The sequence below is a fragment of the Aythya ferina genome (genome assembly GCF_964211825.1).
Source record: "Aythya ferina genome assembly, chromosome: 2".
In the NCBI taxonomy this organism is placed as follows: domain Eukaryota; kingdom Metazoa; phylum Chordata; class Aves; order Anseriformes; family Anatidae; genus Aythya; species Aythya ferina.
The window spans coordinates 88,316,745-88,337,325 of NC_140297.1; the positions used below are offsets into that span (position 1 = coordinate 88,316,745).

The 20,581-nt window shown below is 39.9% G+C and overlaps 1 protein-coding gene across 6 annotated transcripts in view; it reads right to left on the reverse strand.

Annotated features, from left to right (window-relative positions):
* The window catches only part of GRB10 (growth factor receptor bound protein 10), a 149,673-nt gene that overhangs the window by 97,631 nt on the left and 31,461 nt on the right, over window positions 1-20,581 (reverse strand). For all 6 annotated transcript variants that reach the window (XM_084509345.1, XM_084509350.1, XM_084509348.1 and 3 more), the window contains one exon: window positions 13,093-13,190. In XM_084509345.1, coding sequence (XP_084365471.1) covers window positions 13,093-13,143 — 51 coding nt within the window. In that variant the 5' untranslated portion in view covers window positions 13,144-13,190. The remainder of the gene's footprint in view (window positions 1-13,092; window positions 13,191-20,581) is intronic.

Genomic DNA, 20,581 nt, shown 5'->3' on the forward strand with positions numbered 1-20,581 from the left:
GGCATGGCCTTTATTTCTCTACTTTCCAACCAATTTGCTCAATTGCTGCAATTTAGGGTGTGTTTCATATCCCTCCCTTCTTTCCCTGAAGAGTGATCCTTGGCACTAGCTAAGTAATTAACTAGGCCTAGAAATGGCTGGCCCATCCAATCGCACATCTGATCCCAATGATACTGACCTTTTTGCATAGATAAAGAACCGTTTATCTGCTACAGGGTGCGATCCACCCCTGAGCTAACTGCCCGCTTCTGACAAGGATGTTTAGAGTTCAGGTAGCTTGCCTTCAATTAGATGCAGAACTAACTCTACGCATCTTGGTAAGTCTTATAAAAAGAAGGTATTTAAGAACCTTAGTAAGGGGGTAGAGATACATACAGGTATGTGTGTGTATCAGATCAGTTGATAGCTCCATAACCTATTAAAAAAATAAAATCCACAGACATCTCTAAACCACAACAATCATGTCTTTTCATGATTAACTATCCAGCATCAGATCTCATGTTGGGACAGACCATTGCACTCTCCTGCTAACCAGATGGCAGGGTTCCACACTTTGAGAGCAGTTCAGTAATGTAATTTATGCAAATAAAATTACAGACTGTAAGAAATAATCTACACTACATGGGTACTTCAAAAAAATAGCATAGTTCTTTTGTACTGCTTGTATTGCAGTAATAGGTCGCTTTGCAAGCCTTCAGAAAAAGATATTTCGTAACTTACAAAGTAACGTGCATACACTGCTGCATTTCTTCCTTTCATTATCTTTGAATCTCGTTTCACCTTCAGAGTTTTAAGAAAGTGAAATTACAATATCTTTCACACTACCGATCAAAACAATTTTCCCAAAGAATCTTCTACAGTGAGTGATGCTTTGTTAGACATCATAAAGTCACTGCTCCCAAGCATTAGCAATGGTTGGGCAATATTTCTAACACAAACTATCCTGCAGTGTCACCTACATACAAACAGTCAATTCATACACATACATGCATCTCAACGCAGTGGCTGCCATGTTTTCTCCTTCTTAAGGAAAGAGAGCTACGTGCAGACAGCTCTACCAGTTACCCTGCATCAAGAAGATGACTTTATAAGAAAACCTCCAGTGACTTACTCTCTAAAGGAAGAAAATTCTCAAAAGCTCAGCAATTTGCATTTAAGTAGTAACCAACTACACGTGAAGGTGCAGACTGTCCCAGGAACATCCAAAACAAAGTGTTAATCTTCAGTTTTTGCACAAACCAGCTCTTGGGAAAAACAAAACATAGCAACAATTGCTTGCTAACAGCGAGACTGTCAACCAGCTCCTCACACTTGGAAGGTTTTGTTTTGTTTTATAACTAGCTGTTCACACCATAAACATCAAGTGACCTCTTATTTTGTACAGCTTCTCTCTGGTTTTTGCCGAGGCCTACAGGATGCATCCAACAGTTACCTCTACAGCACTTCTGAACATACATTGCAATATTCGACGTGGTTAACAACGGCTGTCTTCATTGTGCATAAATCAAGCAAACCAACCAAAACAAGGCAGGCACTAGACAAGCACAGGGTCTCCAACTGGGCATGGATTTTGACATTGAAAGAAAATTTTAAGAAGTCCCGGAGTGATAAAACTAGCATGTGTGTACGCACAGCACTATTTGATTGCACCACTTTCAGCAATGCTGCAATGTTACTGCTACTAACCACACAAAAGCTTCTGTCATATGGCTTTATAGCGTGCTTTCCACGAAAGGTGGGGTGTGATCAGATGAGCTGCTGTTGAATCAGTGCTAAAGTGGCTATAAAAGACCTTTTATCTCCTTTTTTCTTCCCTGAAACCACTGCTTAAGATGGTGGGGAAACTACTTCACAGTTCAAGGGGTAGGAGCTTGCACATATGTAGCTACCACGCTTTAGCTGAGTGGTGATCAGCTCCAGCATTCTGGGTAGAAACTACTGCAGTAGTCACTATTTATTATATTGCTTCCTCTAGTTTTCAGCTATTCTTTCCAATCAAAAAATGCAGATCTGTGGAATAAAAGTAGCGGAGAAGATCCCTGCTGAGATTAAAGGCAAATCAGAGATTTAAATAAAAAAAGGGGAGAAAGAAATTGTAGGATGAGGAAGAAAAGAGAAAAACTTTGAACTTGGCTTCAGAAGCAAGCTGCAAATGAAAGAAATCACCTCTGGTTATATTTGTACTGAAGGTCATTACATCTAGCTAAAAAAATAAAATTAGTTCTGGCAAATTTGGGAGTTCACTAGCTCATCACAATACTGACAGTACGTGTGTAATTTTGCATCCCAACTGCATGTTATTGTGTCAATATTCCTGTTTCAAAATATTGCTAGTGGGGCAGCTGATGAAATGTTTCTGGTCTTGTGGGTTCAGGTTTATTTTAATCTGCAAGGCAAGCCATCCTCTAAAAGATATGCTGTCAGAAAACTATTTTTCCAATCTGCTCTCTTCCAGCATAGCAGTTATGGTTTGTGACTAAACCATCCAGCCAATTCATGTTCAACAGCCAGCAGTTTATCACAATTTTGAGGATATATAGGACTCCGGAAAAAAAAAAAAAAAAAAAAAAGATCACAAAAGATGTCTTTTTCAGAACATGCTTAGAACTCTTGGTTGACAATTTGCTCATGCCAGAGGAAATATTTCACGCAGAAGTTTCATCACCATGTATGTAGGAAAGTGTTCTTCCCATCAAACTTGGGACACGCTGCTCTGCACTTCCATATGGTTTGAAATAGAGAAACGGGCACTATGAAGCCTTAATTCACATCTACCATAGAGAACAGGCTCTGCAAATGCCTCAAGCTACAAAAAAGTACAAAGTGACTACCTTAAATATTTAAGTTAGCATTTGACTTGAAAAATCCCAAGCCTGCAATGAATTTTAATTTTTTATTTTATTTTTATTTATCTTAAATTTCCAAACCTTGAGGGTGGAAGCTCACATACCACTTAGCAGGGGAGAGCTTCCCCACACCACCCCGAGGCTGATTCTGGGGAAATGTGACTGACAGTAGGTCCTCAGAGGAGGCAATGTGGGAGAGAGCCTGCTTGAATGTAAACCTTTAGAAAAGAGGGTTTGTGCCAGAGAAGGCAGGCACATGCCACGACAGGAGATGGAGTACCAGACACTTGGCTGGGAGGCTGTAAAGGGCAGAGATGGGCCGGGAGACACCTAGGCCACTGGTTATTGCCCTTAGGTTCTCTTTTGCTTCTGCCATAGGGGCACATCCCTTGTTTCACACCTCAGTGCTTGTTTCCAAGAAGCACTCGTCATCTTGGAGAGGATGCAAGCTCAGAGTACCTGTTTGCCTAGGCCAAAACAAATCCATTTGTACAGCCAGGTGCACGAGATAAGGAGGAACTGGAGCCAGGCCAACTATATCCCATTTCTGACCCACTCACAGCAAACAGTGCAGTTCCAGGTGCAGCGAGCGCTGCAGGCTGCAAAGATTTCTGGAGCGGGCTGGAAATAACTCCACAACACAAGCAATCAGTAAGGCAACCCCAGCAGCACTCAGCTTTACCAACAAGCTAGCAAAGCTGACTAGGGGACAAAGAAGAACCGGTTGGGGAAGGTAGAGGCTGATGGCAGCCTGATACCGTCCTGAGATGAAGGAAACATGAGTAAGCAAAGGGAGCAAGACTACTAGCAGAATTTCAGTCCTGGACTGCAGGAAAGCAGTTTTTGGCTTGCTCAAGGATGTGCTTTGCCAGGTTCCCATGGGAGACTGCCCTGAAGGTCCACGGGGCCCAGGAGAACAAGCTGATCTCCAAGAACAGCCTCCTCAAAGCACAAGAATGGCATGCAGAAAGTCACAGGGGAATGGCAGAAAGCCAAGGTGAACGGACAGGGAACTCCTGCCTCAGCTCAAATGCTGAAGTGCTAAGATGGTCTAAGCTGAAAGAGGTCATGCAGAAGCAATATGGAGAGGCTGCCCAAGCAGAAGAGCTGAAGCTAGGAAAGGATGCCAGTGACAACAACAAGAAATGCTTCCAAAGCTAAGCAAGAGCAAAGCAAAAGAATGGCTAAGATTAGCCCAGTTAGTGCTCACTTGTGTATGGGACACAGCAGCTGAGGACAGAGAAGATCAATGCTTTCTTTGCCTCATTTGCCTCCCAGGTCTCTGAGCACAGTGTCAGCACCTGGGGGACCAAGGAATTACTCATACCAAAGGAAGACGAAGGTAAGGATCGCACAAGCTGACTGGACCAAGTCCATCTGACCAGATGGGCTGCATTGGAAGGTGCTAAGTGAGCGGGCCATTACCACAGTGAGGCTGCTTTCTCATCTTCAAAAAAAAAAAAACAAAGTCACTGTGATCAGAGGAGAATCCTGATGACTGCAGAGACAAACCTCACATTGTGCTACCTTTTGATTTCCTCATACTGTTATGTGCTAGGTTCTGCAAATATGCAGCTTAAATTTCACAATATTGGACAATTTTATGGCAGAATTTTTATTTTCATTAGAAAAGTAGGCATCTCATTCATACTCCCCAAAGCAATCTGCCTAAGTTACAGCTGAAGACTGTAAAATTAATCAAAACCACCTCTTTGCCTCCACCGAAGTATCAGTTTTACAAAAGCCCCTATGAGCTGAAATAATAGTCTGTCACTCTCCTGCACTAATAGGTTCAAAAACTTCTTCAAGCAAGGTGCCAACACCACTTTGTCAGAAACCCCCTCCTGAACTGTGCAGAAGTATTCAGTATTCTGGGGAACTTGCCAGCATGACAGTATTTACTGTATGACTAACATGCATTAATGAAGCACAAATGGACAACTATTTACTTGTGCTAATAACTAAAGCGCTTTATTAGAGCTTAGGCCTCTAGCATGAAGGATTGCCAGGTTCCCCCTACTTGCCAAAATTATGTCAAAAAATTGAGCCAACGTGTAAGACATCAAGAGCTACAGCCAGTGTGTAGTAGAGTCTTAAGTCATTGTTTAACATTCGGTTTGCAAAGGACAAGCATGCTCCAAAACCATGGGCTGTTTCCGAGGGCTTGTCTTTTCATTATAGAGGCTAGAATTTCAAGCATGCACGCTGGTCTTACCAGTAGTACACAAGCCAAAGCTATCTTAAAATAGCGCCTGAGAGCTTTGCTGGTCACTTGTGTTCTTTTGGGAAAAGAAAGAGAACATTGTATTGTAAGGCCTCAGATTAAAATATCAATACTATCTAGCATGAAAGGCCAATAATACCAATACTTGGGCCTCTTCTACATGAAAGACTCCCGAAAGCTGATCAATTTGGTAAAATTCCATCCTGAAATAGCAAAGCCAATTCTTCAAGAACATGAGTAAGATCCTAGCCCCATTTCATGACAGGAACACACCTGCAATGCTAGAAACAGAAGACACCTGCTAAATGGCAGAGTTTTGATGGCACAGAAATAACTTGAAAAAGAGTATTTCACACTGCATTATACTAGAACCTGGAAAAAAATATCAGAAAGGATCCAAGGCAAGCAGGTTAAGATCATCTTCAGTCATAGCTAGTGCTTCGTTAGACATGATAAATTAACCCCTAACTTTACAAAGTGGCACAGCCACTACCGAAGCCAGGGTGAGTTTAGGCTACCCCTTCGTGTTTGAATCAGCAGCTTAAGTTCAGGACTCAGCTGCAGCACTACAGCTAGACGGTCTGCAAGTACAGAATCAAAGTGATCTCTGCCATAAGGCATCACATCAACAATAACATTTGGAAACTTCACTCACAGTTTTGTTCTAGAAATAGAAAAATTCTGCTCTCGCAGTTGCTCTCACAAACAACTTCATGCAGGACTAGGGGTTTGTTTGCTTGTTGGTGGTGTGTTTTGTGTTTTGTTTTGTGTTTTTTTTTAGCTTGGAAAAATAATGGCATAAGTGCTTATGAAATAATATCCTTCCTTTGATCACACAGTCTCCCTTTAGAATGTGTAAGGCAAGAAAAATCTATTGAGTAAAACTTTCAGTGAGGTCTGTATCTAGATATATTTCTTAGAAATACTTAAGCATAACACAACATTATATCTGTTCTTTACCAAGGACAAAAAAGGCCTGTCAGAGCCAATTGGCATGGACAGCAACACAAAGAATTATCTGAGCCACAGCATTTTCTTGAAAAGTGACAGCTCCAAATGCACAGCAATTTGATATTCCTCTTCAAAAAATAATAATAAAAAAATCTCCAGCAGTTATTATTTCCTCATAAGTGGAGTACAGAACATCTGTAGAAGGAAGCTTCATTAAAAACAACCCTCCCCAACAATCACTAAAGCAATTCCAGTTGACTTCAGCAAGGCCAACTTTAAATACTTCCGTTCCCCTACATTTACACAGATTTATGAAGTATGAAGCCATCTTAGGATTAGTACATCAATTACTTTCTTGCATGATGAGAGTTGTTACTAACATGAAAACACTTGTAGCTATCCAAAATAACTAGCTGGTAAACAGCTTGTTAAATATTTACTTTTTTGGGAAAAAATACCATTCATAGGAGACAAATGTACAGAATTTAGTTTGGTACAAGACAGCTAAACTAATGGCTAACATTATTTCAGAGTTATCTCATGAAGTTTTGTGAGAAAACACCAGAAAATGTTTTTGTTTTGTTTTTACCAACATGTTATTTATAGAATCCAGAAGTGGCATCTTAAAAGTTGCACACAAGTCAGAACTTGAAGAGATTCGCTGCTACTGATTTTCACATCAGTAAATCAGTGTGGCTGAGGTTGGAAGGGTCTCTGGAGTTCATCATATTCCAAACTCCTGCTCAAGGAGGGACACCTGCAGCAGCTAGCCCAGGACCACGTCCAGGAGGCTTTTGAATAGCACCAAGGTGGGACAGTCCACAACCTCTTTGGGCAACTTCTGTCAGTGCTCAGTTGCCCACACTGTACAGAATTGCTTCCTGATATTCAGATGGAGCCTCCTGCATTACCATGTGTCCACTGCCTCTTGAACTGGCTCTGGGCACCACAGAAAGTGACCGGCTCCATCTTCACTGCAGTCTCCCTCTGGGTATTTATATCCATTGACAAGGTGCCCACCCCGAGCCTTCTCCAGGTTGACCAGTCCCAGCTCTCTCAGCCTTTCCTCATAAAAGACGTCTCTTCATCATTTGCATTGTCCTTCCTTGGACTCTTTCCAGTACGTCCATGTCTTTCTCATACTGGGGGGCCAGAACTGGACATAGCACTCCAGGTGTGGCCTCAGCAGAAGCAAGGGATCACCTCCTTCAACCTGCTGGCAATACTTTGCCTAATGCAGGTCAGGATAGTGTTAGACTGCTTAGCAGCAAGGGTACGCTGCTGGATCATGTTCAACTTGGTACCCACCAGGACCCCAGGCCTTTTTCTGCAGGTCTGCTTTCCAGCTGGGTGGCCCCCAGCAAGTCCTGGTATCTGGGGTTGTTCCTCCCCCAGGTGCAGGGCTTTTCCCTTCTCCTTGTTGAACTTCATCAGGTTCTTGTCAGCCCGGTTCTCCAGCCTGCCCAGGTCCCTCTGGATGGCAGCATGACCCTCTGGTGAGTCAGCCACTCCTCAAGTTTTGTGTGAGGAAACGTGCTTAGGATATGCTTTGCCCCACAGACCAGATCACTAATGAAGACACTGAACAGGATTTGACCTAGTATTGACCCCCAAGGTACTCTGCTTGCCACTGTCCTCCAACTAGGCTTCACCACCCCTCTGTAACCAACCTTGCAGACAGTTTTCATTCATTCCACCTCATTGTGTGCTTACCCAGCTCATGCATCAACAAATTCAACATGACTATCTTCCAGGACAGAGTGTTGAAAGCTTTATTAGAGTCTTGGTAAACAATATTCACTGCTCTCCCCTCAACTACCAGCCCAGTCATTTTATCATATAAATTTATCATGTTGGTTAAGCGTGACTTCCCCTTGGTGAATCCACACTGACAACAACTGATGATTTTCTTGTCATTCAAGTGCTGGGAAACTTTCTTGCCAAGTAGTCTTGCGAAGAGCCTGAATAAATTCCATTAGGTTTCCCTGTAAGTTACTTAATCAATTTTTGAACGTAGTTATAAGACTTACTAAAAATAAAGAAAACACATGAATTGAACGCATTTGAATGAAAAAAAAACAGAATGGCATAAAGCAGGCACATTTGTCAACTCTGTCGTCAGTTGTGAATGTACATCAAACCTGCCTTACTTCACCAGGAGTCTGACCAAGAGACTCCTGAGAAAAGCAGTAAATTCTGCAGATTTAAACATATATAAACAGTAGAGCTAAATTTAAGATACAAATCTAAGAGGCTACTTATATAAAACGATAATAACAAGATTAAAAAGATAGATTAGTCTAGCATACAAGCATAAAGCACTAACAAGAAGAGGCAAAACTAAGCTTCTTTACTTGTAATTTCTTCACTTGACTTGCAATACCTAGATTGTTTCCTCACTGCTGTTAGTAGTAATGTAAATAGTAAATGACCATTAGAAGCTGGACCATTAGAATGATTTGAATCTTTTTTGGTGGGTTAAGAATCATGAAGAAATATGTATATAGCTACATGAAATTCCTTGATCACATTCATCTTCAAAAGTCTCCACATTTGGCTAAGCAGCTTCTGTGTAAATTAGAATACAAAAGTAGAATTACAAACAGCTGAGTACAGATTTTTAAATTGAAATTGTAAAACAAAATAATTGACGGGTATTTAAGAAAGAAAAGTAATCAGTTGTATAAAAGCCTTGTAAGAGATACGAATTTCTTTCTTTTGCTTCATATACAGTCTCCCGATCACATGTGATTATGTGGGCAAGTGGCATCTTTAAATGGTATGTACCAGACTACTTGAACTTCCTTGTCAGTGAAAACAACTGCTTTTGGGACAATTCTTTTAACAGATCTTTCCACACACACACAAAAAATAAAAAATAAAAAAAAAGACCAAGGCCAGAAAGCCAGTTCCAGTTGCTCTTCTGCAAAAACTACTAAGTAGTTTCAACTCTATCTGTAAAAGACATTTGCAATCTGCACTTGGAGAGACAGATTTCATAACTTCATACTGGAGGCAACACGTCTTGTTAAAACATTCACTAATGTTCTCACTGCTTTATACTTTACGTCTGCTGCAGTCCGTCAACCCTACACACCACATACAACATGTAAACTGTTAAAAACAAGAGCATCATCAACAAAGTATCTGTTGACTGACACCATATTTCAGAAATCCGATGACTTTCTGCATTGGCAGTAGCAACATTTCAGCTCCATTTCTTCATACAATATGTAGAAGAATGACGCAATTCAATAATGCCGCTGGTGTTTTTTCACTCAGCTATGCCCAAGGACTTTGAAAGCCTGTTTGTTCCCTCTCGTCATTCCATATTGCCCTGTTGGCACGAAAAACCCAAATTCCAGGCCAAATCCTATACAGTCAGGATTCTTATATATTTAAGCCTAAAGAGATTAAGTTAAGCAAATGTTTATTTTTAATCTTAAAAATCATAAGAAAAAAAATATACCTCCATAGTCTCAACAGGCACTTGTCACTAAGTGAATGAAGGTTTTTCCAAACCGTGTCAGGCAGACTATGTGGGCAAAAACATATGTCTTAACAGCCCTTCCCACATAGGTTTTCATGATTTGTGGACAAATCCTGCAGCTCATTTTTCATGCTTTGTGATGAAGGACTGAAGGTATTTTATTCACACTAACATGAAAAACAGCATGTGGACCTCCACTGACACTAAGTATCACACTATTCTATCCCAAAGTGGCAGAGCTGAGATGAAGTTACATTGGAATGAGGTTTCAGGCATCTACCAAGGTAACTCTGAAGTACAGATAATAAACATCTTCAATTTTTTCTGCTAAAACAGAAAACTTCACCAAACACCTAATCAAAACAAACAACCCCTAAACATGTAAAAAATGCTTTTTAATTTAGTGTATGATTTTATGGAAGACGAGGATCAAAACTGCCATACTAAAACCAGAGAACTTGTACCTAATTTTTCCCCCAGCTCAAGGCAAAGAAGTGTGACCATTTCTGATGTATTCACAGCAAAACATTTCCTTCACATCCAAAAATCTAACAGCATTAAGGAGGAGGCTTTTATTACACTACTTAGACTCTGATTGATTAATTCTATTAAGTATTTATTTCCTCAATCTTGAAGGGGACAAAGCTTCTCAAGTATGATGTGTGGTATTCTGCTGTATTATCTGGATAACAGGACTACCATCAATCCTGAAATCCATGAGGCTGTACATGTGGGAGAAAAAGCAATTTCCATTTTCTCCCTATGTTGTGACCAAGTGCTTGTAGTGCATTTTATGCAAAGCTAGATGATGCGTTTGATCTGAACAACTCTCTCCTCTACTAAGAATTCAGCTCTGAAAATAAACTCTACTGAGCTTAACTATACATACAGACTTTTCCAGCATCTTGGTTATGAGAAAATAAACAGAAGGGAGAAAATAGAAGATGAACAGAACACCTCATCCCCCTGCATGCCCAGAATTTTGTCTTTAGAAACCAAGAAAAAATACCACTTTATGTCACTGAGACTTACACAATTCGCGCATCAAAGGGTTAAAGAACTAAATCTTCCCTAAGAGTTCAAGTCACTGCACATAAATACTGTTGTGACTACAGATTGCAAAAGAACGGAAACACAGTAAATCATCCCATTTTTTCTGAGAAATTCTGGGACTATGTTCTGAATTTCCAGGAACAGAAGACAAACACTGCCAATTCTCACTGCCGGATTTTTATTGAAGAGTTAGAGAATTTGGAAAGGGCTCCTGAAAGCCACTAAAAGGTAGTATTGATTTTTTCCACAAAGCTAGAGATTGTTTCTAGGAGAATGCACACAGTGTGACTGGTTTATGTGCTAACTCCTAAGAAAACTAAAAAAAGCTGTTCTTAAACAACAACCAAAAGCTTCTAAAAGCAGCAAACACTGCAAATGAAGAGCCCAATACAAAAGTCAGGGATGTATACCCTTCCTGTCTCCCCCAAAATAGAAATAAGAAGGGTAAGGGTAGCTTGGCAACAGGCCATCCTAAAGGATATTCTGTAGTGCATATTCACTTAGCTAGGCTCTCATTTCTCTTGCTGTCTGTTTTGAATGTAATCCCAAACTCAAATGTGTCAATTTATTCTAAACACTGAAGTTGCAGCATTAAGATCCCAACCTTAGGGACTTTGGAACAGTGTTCGGCATAGCCTTCCATTCATATTAAGTCAGAAAATGTACTGTAAAAAAATAGAATACTTCTTCACACTCTAATCTAGAGCATATTTAGTTTAACCTTCTTTCAGCCCCTTACCAACACAATACCGGTACTGTAGCCAAATTTGAAAGACAAGCTGATGAAAGCTTCTAAGTCAGATTTAGTAGGGGTGGAAAAACAGATGTTCAGGGTTTTTTCTTTTTCTTTTTTTTTTTTTTTAATGTGAACTTAACTTCTGACAGAAAGCACAGTAGTTGTGAATGGGCTTCCAAAGCTCATCTTTAAACCTGTTACAAGCACTTAGGATTGTTATAATGCACAGTAAGCTATGACTAAAAATATTAGTTAATAGAAGTCACTTTCCCCACCATCTTAAGTAACCCATGTTGCTTTGAGTCTTCCAGTCTGTAGACTGCCCTAGACTAAAGCGGATTATCCATAGGTTTTGGAAAAGCAAGGTAAATTCACATCCTTTCTGCTCACATATCAAGCTGCAGCAACCCTTTGATGTACCTCTTGGCTGTTGAACAGGGGCACTTGAAGACATTTTCATGAGAAAATTTGGCATCCAGTAAAGAATTTGCAGCTCAAAAACTACTGCCTACAGTATCCAATTTCTCTTATGTAGCTCTTCTCTCCCTCACCCTAGCATGATTCAGATGATGCCCTAGATGAACTGGAAGCATAATTTCATAGTGCATCAAGGTTATAGAGTCCAAGCACATCTATTCACGTATGCTCTTAAAAATTACAGATACAATAAAAGAATCTCAGAACATCCAATTTCTTGAATTCCGTTCTGTTTTTATAACTGCTTTTGTACTCACAAAGTTATAGTGGGACTGTTATGTTGCTCCTGCTATCAGGAAAATGCTTGAGGTACGTGCAGCTGACAACTCAGCCTATATTAACATTAGTATAATTAGTAACTAATAGTTAGCAATTAGTTAATGAATTTGAAGCTTCCTGTCGGAGGAAAAAAAGTATAAGCTGGCCTATCATGAAACGGATCGGTATCTTGTAAAAGTTTTGTTTTGTTCGTTCTTTTGTGTGTTTTTTTTTTTTTTTCCAGATATGCAGCATAACTGTAGTAATTATTAGTAGTATTATTTCTCTTGGGACAAAGAAAAAGGTTTCTATGTCATGAGGTACTGTTTAATCATTTGTGTATCTGCAGGGCCTGAAATCATAACTGAATCCTTAGGGTAGTAAGCACTGTATGAAAACAAGAGAAAAAAAGGGCAAAAAACAGGTCATGCCTGAAAAAACAGATATGCAGTTCCATAAAAAAATACAAAGCATGTATTATGCCAACCACAACTGTCTAGAAAAAAAAAAACAAACCACAAACAAACAAATACACGAGAACTTCTGTATGCATATTTGCCTAGCACCTTTGAGTTGAGGTTTTTTAAAATACTTGTTGTAATATGCCATATTGGCTGCTTAGATACAGCATAATGACTAGACAAACATAGGATCTAACCAAGTGTAAAAATCTCTGCCTTTGTTCCTACAAATATAGCATTCAGCAAACTGATCCTTTTTGGTGCAAGGCATTTCACTGGTACTGTCACTTGCCTTTTTGGGGGGCTGGGTGTGGAAGGGATCAGCACACAGGTGCTTTCTCCCAGATATGAACCAGCTACTTCAAGGAGAGGTATCAAATCTTAACCCGTGACCCAATTATTACGTGTTAGTGACCCAATTTTTTCCAGCAGCAGGTCTTGCATACAGAATGGTAACAGAGGCTCTGCTACCAAATCTTAGCAAAACCCAGAGAATTGCCAGACAGTTTGATGAAAAGTCTGAACGCACAATCAATCACTGGCACATAGCGATATGATGCTACAAGCTGACATGAACATGCAGTTTCATAACTTACTATCCGATAAGGAAGATGTAAAAAGGAGTCTGGGCAGCCAGCTAAAGCCATTTGTTCCTTCAAATTTTCTTCAAATCACATCTACTGCTTCACAGGACCTGCAAAGTACAAACAAACTGTCAGAAACCATACTGAAAACATTACATCAACTTATTATTGAAAACAGTTGGAGGGGGAAGACCGAGAAGAGCAAGATGAGGTGACAAAGATCTGCATCAACTTGGAGTAGCAAATCTGCAAGCTTGCTGTCTGTAGCCTAGAAAGCACATTCAACTTAATATTTCATTCAAGAGCCCAAGACAACTATTCTCAGGCTAGATGGCTCCTCCTCTGTTTCCATGATCCAAGCAACAGAGAAAGCTACTCATCACACAGACCCAAGCCACCCAAAGACTGGCTCTTGCCAACCAACACTACACTCTCAGCTGTAGAAAGAAAATGTTGAAATGTGGTAGTTAAGGTGATAACCACTTATGCAGCATTAGCCTTCTACATCTAATTATACAAATTCTCCCCTTTACCCTCTCCAGACTGTCTTTTCTCTCACGGCTTTATTCTCACCTAGTACCTCAGTTGGGGTTTTCTATGCAAATCTGCATTCAAGTCTTGAATTTCCTCCTGTGAGTCATTATTAGCAGCAACTTTGCAAGGTGAGAAGTGTTTCTCATGCACCACTTCTGCTATCAGATACAGTCTGAATTCTACCACAGATGTAACATAAAGGCACACATGGCTAAAGAAATTAAAAAAAGAAGAAATAAAATTGATGGTATTAAAATAAAATAAGGCCACTGCATGTTAAGAAAGGACACAAAGCTAAACAAAAGCACATATGTAAAGCATTATTTGCTACTCTGAACACTTCTCCCAACCAGTTGCATTCAGCTGGAGACATCCCTGCAGTATAAGACAAGTGACTTCACATCTTAGCAGATGGGGTGGGCAGGGATAGGAGAGAAGACTGCAAAGCAGATACAGAACTTTTATTTCCACCACAAGCAAGCTCTTGTCTTGTTCATTGCTATAAATATCAAGTATGTATTCAGAACAACAGACTAAGTTTACTGCTCTCCAGTAGGCATAAGCTGTTACCAAACCAAAGCTCTCTGGAAGATTTATGTGACAGAGAAGTCATAAACAAAGGTAAAAGATATATTGGGAAAACAGCTCCAATAGGAGCTGCAGCTTCTGGCCCAAGGAAACCATGCCCCCATCTAGAAGACTTTACTCAATCTAGTTCCAGGATACATTTAGCTGAGATATGGTACCCTCCTGCCTATGAGAAAGGCAGACAAATTTTTGGGAGCTTCTTTCTAGGAAGAAGTTACTGTGCTCTGCGGTTTTCCTGAGGCGGTAGCTTTCTGTGGTCAATTCATAGCCTTGAGAGGAAACAGTGTTTGGCAACTGCAAATTTGAAAATCAATTTAATCCAATATGCATAAATCAAGTTGTTTATTCTAGATACTTTGTCCATAGCATTTGCTTAAGCTTAAGACTAAAATCTTACCAGATTCACATTTCGGGAAAAAAAAAAAAAAAAAAAAATCACCTCAAACATGTAACTGTAGGTATGAGGCCCAACTTGTATTCTTGCTAGGATCTTTCATCATGTAAGTCTATAAACAAACAGTGCTGTACAGCCATCTAGCTCCTAATCCAGACCTACAGTGTGCAGCCAGCTCTTAAACGGGAATTGAAGATTTCATTTTCAGGGCAAGATTTGACTCATTCTCCCGGTAGGTTCTGGGAAAACCAAGCAGAGTTTCAAGAAAACCCTTTCTATCTTGGCTGATGAAAAACATCCTTTCACTTTGGGGGATTACACTTTTCTCTAAGTGCATCTACAGTGAAATTAGGCAAACCACTGGATTAGGTGTTCTGAAGTTGGTACAGTGCAACAAGAATACAGAAGTGTATTTGTCTGTAAACCCACAAAGATTAAAGAAAGTTTACCTAAAGAGATATGGGAAAATATTTCAGCCTTGAATTGCAACAATTTTAAATTTATTGATTACCTCAGTATTTAGAAAACAGGAAAAGGCAGCACTGCTGTGAATTTAACTGTAAGTTATTTAGGACTGAATATTGAAATGCTGGTCTTTATCTTGGTGTTTCAGCAAAAGCTACTGATTTACTTGCAACAAGAGAGATTAAATATGTTCCTAAACAATACCAGACCAATTTGTCTACTCTAGGGCGTGCTGCAGTTTATGCTACAGCCCCATTACAGCAGTGGAAGATCATCAATTACCTCAAACAATAGTTGAAGTCAAGACTGCATAATTTATCAAGACCTATTTGCTTCACTGCTACATTCTTCAGTATTCACTTGTTAACACCACAGAAACAGAGGAAAGCAATAATCTTTAGATGATATCATTCCTAGTCAGTCATACATTAACGTTGATTTAAGATCACATCTCTTTTGTCTGTCTAAAAGCAGTTTATCAAATAGTCCTGCCTTAATAATACAAAAAAAGCCTTTGCTCACCTTTAAGATCTAAGGCTCTATTGTACCACAACTTCAATGAGCAATATATTTTATAGGGACGGAACTCTATACCAATTCATATGTTCAGCTGATAAAAATGACGATAAAGAAGTCAACTTCTTCTTTCCTATTGTCTTTACATGATTTTTAGCTTGTATATTCTTACATATTCTTCCATACAAGTTAACCAGCATAAATAAATTAAAAAAAAAAAAATCAAGTGCCAATTTACTGCCCTTCAGATGCATTAGATGGGAAAAGAAAACTACAAAGGCCTGTAAATAGAAAATAAGCTATGCAGTCAATTACTGTTACAGAACTTGGCACATTCACTGGCTAGAACAGTCGTTCAGCATCAACACAGTTTGGGCACACTCAAAACCAAATGAGTTCACGTGCTTTCACTGACTTAAGAGGTCTTCCTTGGACAGAGTGTCCCTGAACAAAGAATAGCCATGATAAACCAAATTTCAAAGGTCATAAGGAGATTCGCTTTTGGTATGATGTTCTCTAAAGAATAGTCTATTGTGAGGCACAGCTTTGACATCTCAGTCTCTCAAAAGTGTTAAACCAACTCACATAATCTAAACAAAGATTGATATTCATTTAGCAAGGAAAACATTGCAAGTATGCATCCTGGAGATTAATGCTGGTCTGAATGAGTTGTTCCTATTCACGTTCAAATTACCCACCTAACCAGTAGATTAAGTTATCTATTAACTAGAAATTAAGCCTGTCACCAGGTATGCTTTTTGATTTATCACTTGCTCCTTGAATATTTTCAGCAAAGAAAATGATATCTCAAATTGCACTCTGGAAGCGTACACAGCCTACGCACCTACAGCTACAGCAATAGGAAGATGGCAGGAAGATGGTATGGTCACTCTGCCAATTCAGGAAGTTTTCCAGGTTCTACATGTGCCATCTGTCAAAGTCTCTAAATTCAGGAGAAAAACAATAAAAAAAAAAAAAAAACAATAACAACAATAAAAAAAATCACTTGCAGATTAGTTAGGAACAGGAGAAGGATAAGAAAAAAAAGATTTTAATCTGGTGGAGTTGCAAGACAAGCTCGAGAGTGCTTGAAAACTCAAAGTTCATTTCTTTTATGAAAGATAGCTTAAAAAATCTACAAATCTGTTGGATACTATTCTCTTTCTGTGTATTTAGGCTGGGTATTTTAGTATATTTCTTCTGTAATGTTCTGCTTTCCTTAACTGAACTACTGTTGAAGAGGGAGGGGAAAAAAAGCTTCAATACTGCCTTAAATTTTCACCTAACTGACAACCTTTCTGCAAGACCTCAGGTTTAACATAAAGGTTAAAAGTCTTTCTCTTGGTTACATGTCTTTTAGTCTCTCAGACACTGTGTCATCACTTCACTTCTCCCCACACTACAGCATTTCCAGTGGAGACCAAAGCTTCGGTCTTACAGTCAGTCAGAACAAAACCCTAATGCAGAATTCATACAATATTCATCTCTAAGTCACCTTCAGAAGTGTCTGGGTCAACTTATAATTCAACATCTTGAGAGCTGGGGAAAAGACACCCTGCCTTGTTGGCCCACACAAAGAGCAATCTACAAGACCTCAGCTGCCCTCACCCTGTTCCCAGGGTCCCCATTGCTTCATGGTGTTTTGGAAAGCTTTCTGTTTTCTCTGCAGATCTACCCAACACTATGCTTTGGAGATATGAGATGGAGGCATCTAACAAGCCCCAACACCAACACAGGGCTTAAGGACGGGTGCTCTTACTCTGCCTTACGTGACCACTCCTATTGCTGCAGTTGCAATGGAAACAGGATTTGGATGACAGCAGCCTGAGGCATGCCAGCAAATATTCTGCAGTTGAAAAAGGTGAAGGCTAAGAGTGCCCCCAGCTGCATGTAAACTTCATGACCCAGATGTGCTTCTCCAAGCAAGAGGGTGATCCACACAGCTCCTCACCAGCACACAGCCCTGCCATGGCCCTGAAGGCCAGAAGGGAAGTGCCACCATCTTCCCTGGCTGCCCGTGCCACACAGCACAAGCATTCGCCAACAGATTTCAACATAGCTTTAACAATCAGCATGTATAAGGATCTCCAAGTGATTTCCCCTCTTTTAGTGGTGGTTTTGGTACAGCCTGTGTCAGTTTACAAGATTGAGGAACCCCTCTGGTGATGGTCAAGCAGGACTCAAAGTTTCCCTAGTGCAGGCTGGCAAACAAATACACCCAGAAGTCTCTGACATCAAACTAATATTGGTAACCTCCTGCACAACTAAAGCATGGTGTGGCCCTGCTAGGCACTTGAATACATCATAGATCCACAAAGTATATTGCCTGACAAAGAGACAAAAGGCTTTCCCCCCACACACACCTTTTTTGTTTGTTTCCATGGACAACCCTATAGCATCTGAACAGATTTCTCAAAACTTCAACTTTCCTTTTCCCCATTTTACTTACTCCTACCACATGCTTGCTTCTCTCCCCAGCTCTGAAAGTCCTTCCCTGCACCCTGTCTCTGATTTTCCCACACTGAAAACCTATACTTGTGCAACTTCTCTTCAAACAAGTTCACTTGCCTGACACTCCAAAAATACCTCCCCAAATACTCCTGAATGCCATCACTCTCCAACTGCAAAGGATTCAGTGACATTATTTGTTGACATCTGATAGTCTACTGAGATTAGGAGCAGATAATAGTTAAGAATACTTCCAGATTTCTTAATTTCTTCCCACTTCTCTTGCACAAGTTGGCATGTGCACACACATTTTATTATACATATGCACCCAAAACGCATTTGCAAGTCTACGACATAGAGCAACTGCCTAGCTGGAGTAATACTTTGAATATATCTTTGAAAACAACGCATTGTTCTAGTTAAAATTTCAAGCGAGTGTTGCGCACTAAAATGAAAAGCACTGTTCAAAATATAAATCATCAATCAAAAGCACTTCAGTTAAGTCCAAACACTCCCACGATTCCATACTAAAAAATCTGGTCTTATAAAAAAGGGAATATAATTCTCTTTGCCATTCTTAATTGCAAAGCTGTTAGTCTAAATATTACACCTTGTAAAGGAAGCCATTTGCCATTGTAATTTTGCCAGAAAGTGAAGAATCTTGGCAAGAGCAATTCAGGCTTTTGAAAGCCAAAACAGATACATACTTCAGAAGAAGCACAGAAGAACTGATGCCATCCCACTGAGTCTTGCCAAATAAAATTAAATAAAATATACGCAGTTCAGCATTTTTTGGTTTCCTGAAGCTGCCTAAAATTCTGAAAAGGCTCCTCAAGACTCATAGCATGTGAATTCCTGTTCACCTCCTGTCAGGCCAGCTTTGCTGACAGTAAGGATAAAATGTGCTGGGAGAGAAATAGTTACTTTGCACCTTGCCCATTTAAGCAAGGATTTTTCTCCCTGTCCCTGAAGAAAGTATTCCAGCTTAAAAAACAAACTGGTAATGAAGTTATGAAATATTTATGAAACTGCAGTTTTACCATCTCCCTTGATCACTCAAAATCCTGTTCTACCTCTTAATAGTTAAATCTATAGCTTTGAAGCAGGAACTTTGACAACTAAACAGACTACATCCGAGTCTAAATGAAATGTTAATTAGACAGAAACTGAAGAACTATACAGTACACAATCCCATCAGCAAGCCATATGCAGAAGTAGGGCAGGTCCATAGATGCATGACTGGGACAAGGGATGCATAACAAGGCAGCCCAAGGACAACTTCAGCTGAAAACGCAGTGACTAATGGTCTCTAATTTTGCATATACACTTTCTCACTACCTTCTCTTCCAGAGAACCAAAAAGATTACCCATACACTACTGACTCTGTCCTTCATGTTGTCTTTTTTGTCTTTTTCCTGCCCCCCCCCCCTTTTTTTTTTTTTTTTTTTTTTTTTTAAGCCCAGTCACACTCCTCATACTATGGAATCCAAAATTTTGTAATTTTGGGAAATGGTCTGAATAATGATTTCCTTCTGTTATTTTAGGCTTTTATTATTCAACCTGAACACTCAGAGTGAAGTTATACAACAGTTAGGATGATTTAATAGCTTGTTGCTGCCAAGAACAGGACAGGCATCCCACTCTTCATCATCCCTTGCTCTGCTTTCTTCCTCCACTTCCTCTGAGAAACTTTCTGGCACTCCCTCCTTCTCCCCATTTTGCACCATGTATGGTCCTTAATGAGTTCAGCTTGGGGGAAAAAAAAAAAAAAAAAAGTATTTTTTTTTTCTGTTGTGTTAATTAACTCATTTGTTTTGCTGGGTTATTTTTCTGTTAAGTGCATTAAACTTAGATTTGACAAGCAGCTCAACTGGCACAAAGCGAATGGCTGGAGAGCATGTGCAGGAAAGGAAAGGAACAAAATCACTCCTTTCCAGTGGCAGCAAACTATCACATTGGCCTAGGCAACCCATGAACTTTCATTTTCTTTGTTTACTGCCATTAGGAGCTGGCAAACCTTTCCTACTGCACGTCTGTGAGAATTACTGCTTTCCAAGCATCTCAGAGAAGATAAACATTTGGGTAAGTCTCCAAACAAAATATAAAGTTGCATCTTCTTGAAGGCAATTACTTTCCCCTTGTGGTTACTGACTCAAGTCGGTACACAAGACTAAAGTCTTCTTTTCTTGCACACTTCCAAAGTGCTGGTTTTTTGGATCCAACACACTAAGCCTCTCTGCTTTGAACTTTCCACTGTTGCAAACAGTCCTTTCCCCTGCCCACGAATGGGATTTGGAAACCAGTGTCTCTAGGACCCCAACCCAGAAACTAAACTGCAGACGTTTTACTACCTAATTGCTATACAAAAAGAACAAGTGCATCGGCATGCATGAGACATACTTAGGTTCTGTTGAAGAAAGTCATACCACTACCGATTCTGGTGGAAAACATAGTTTAAGTCAACACACATATCACTAAGAATTATGCTGAAATGCTGCACACAGTTTACTCAATTTCCCCTTACCAAGCCGACAAGAGGATAGGATGCTTCCCACT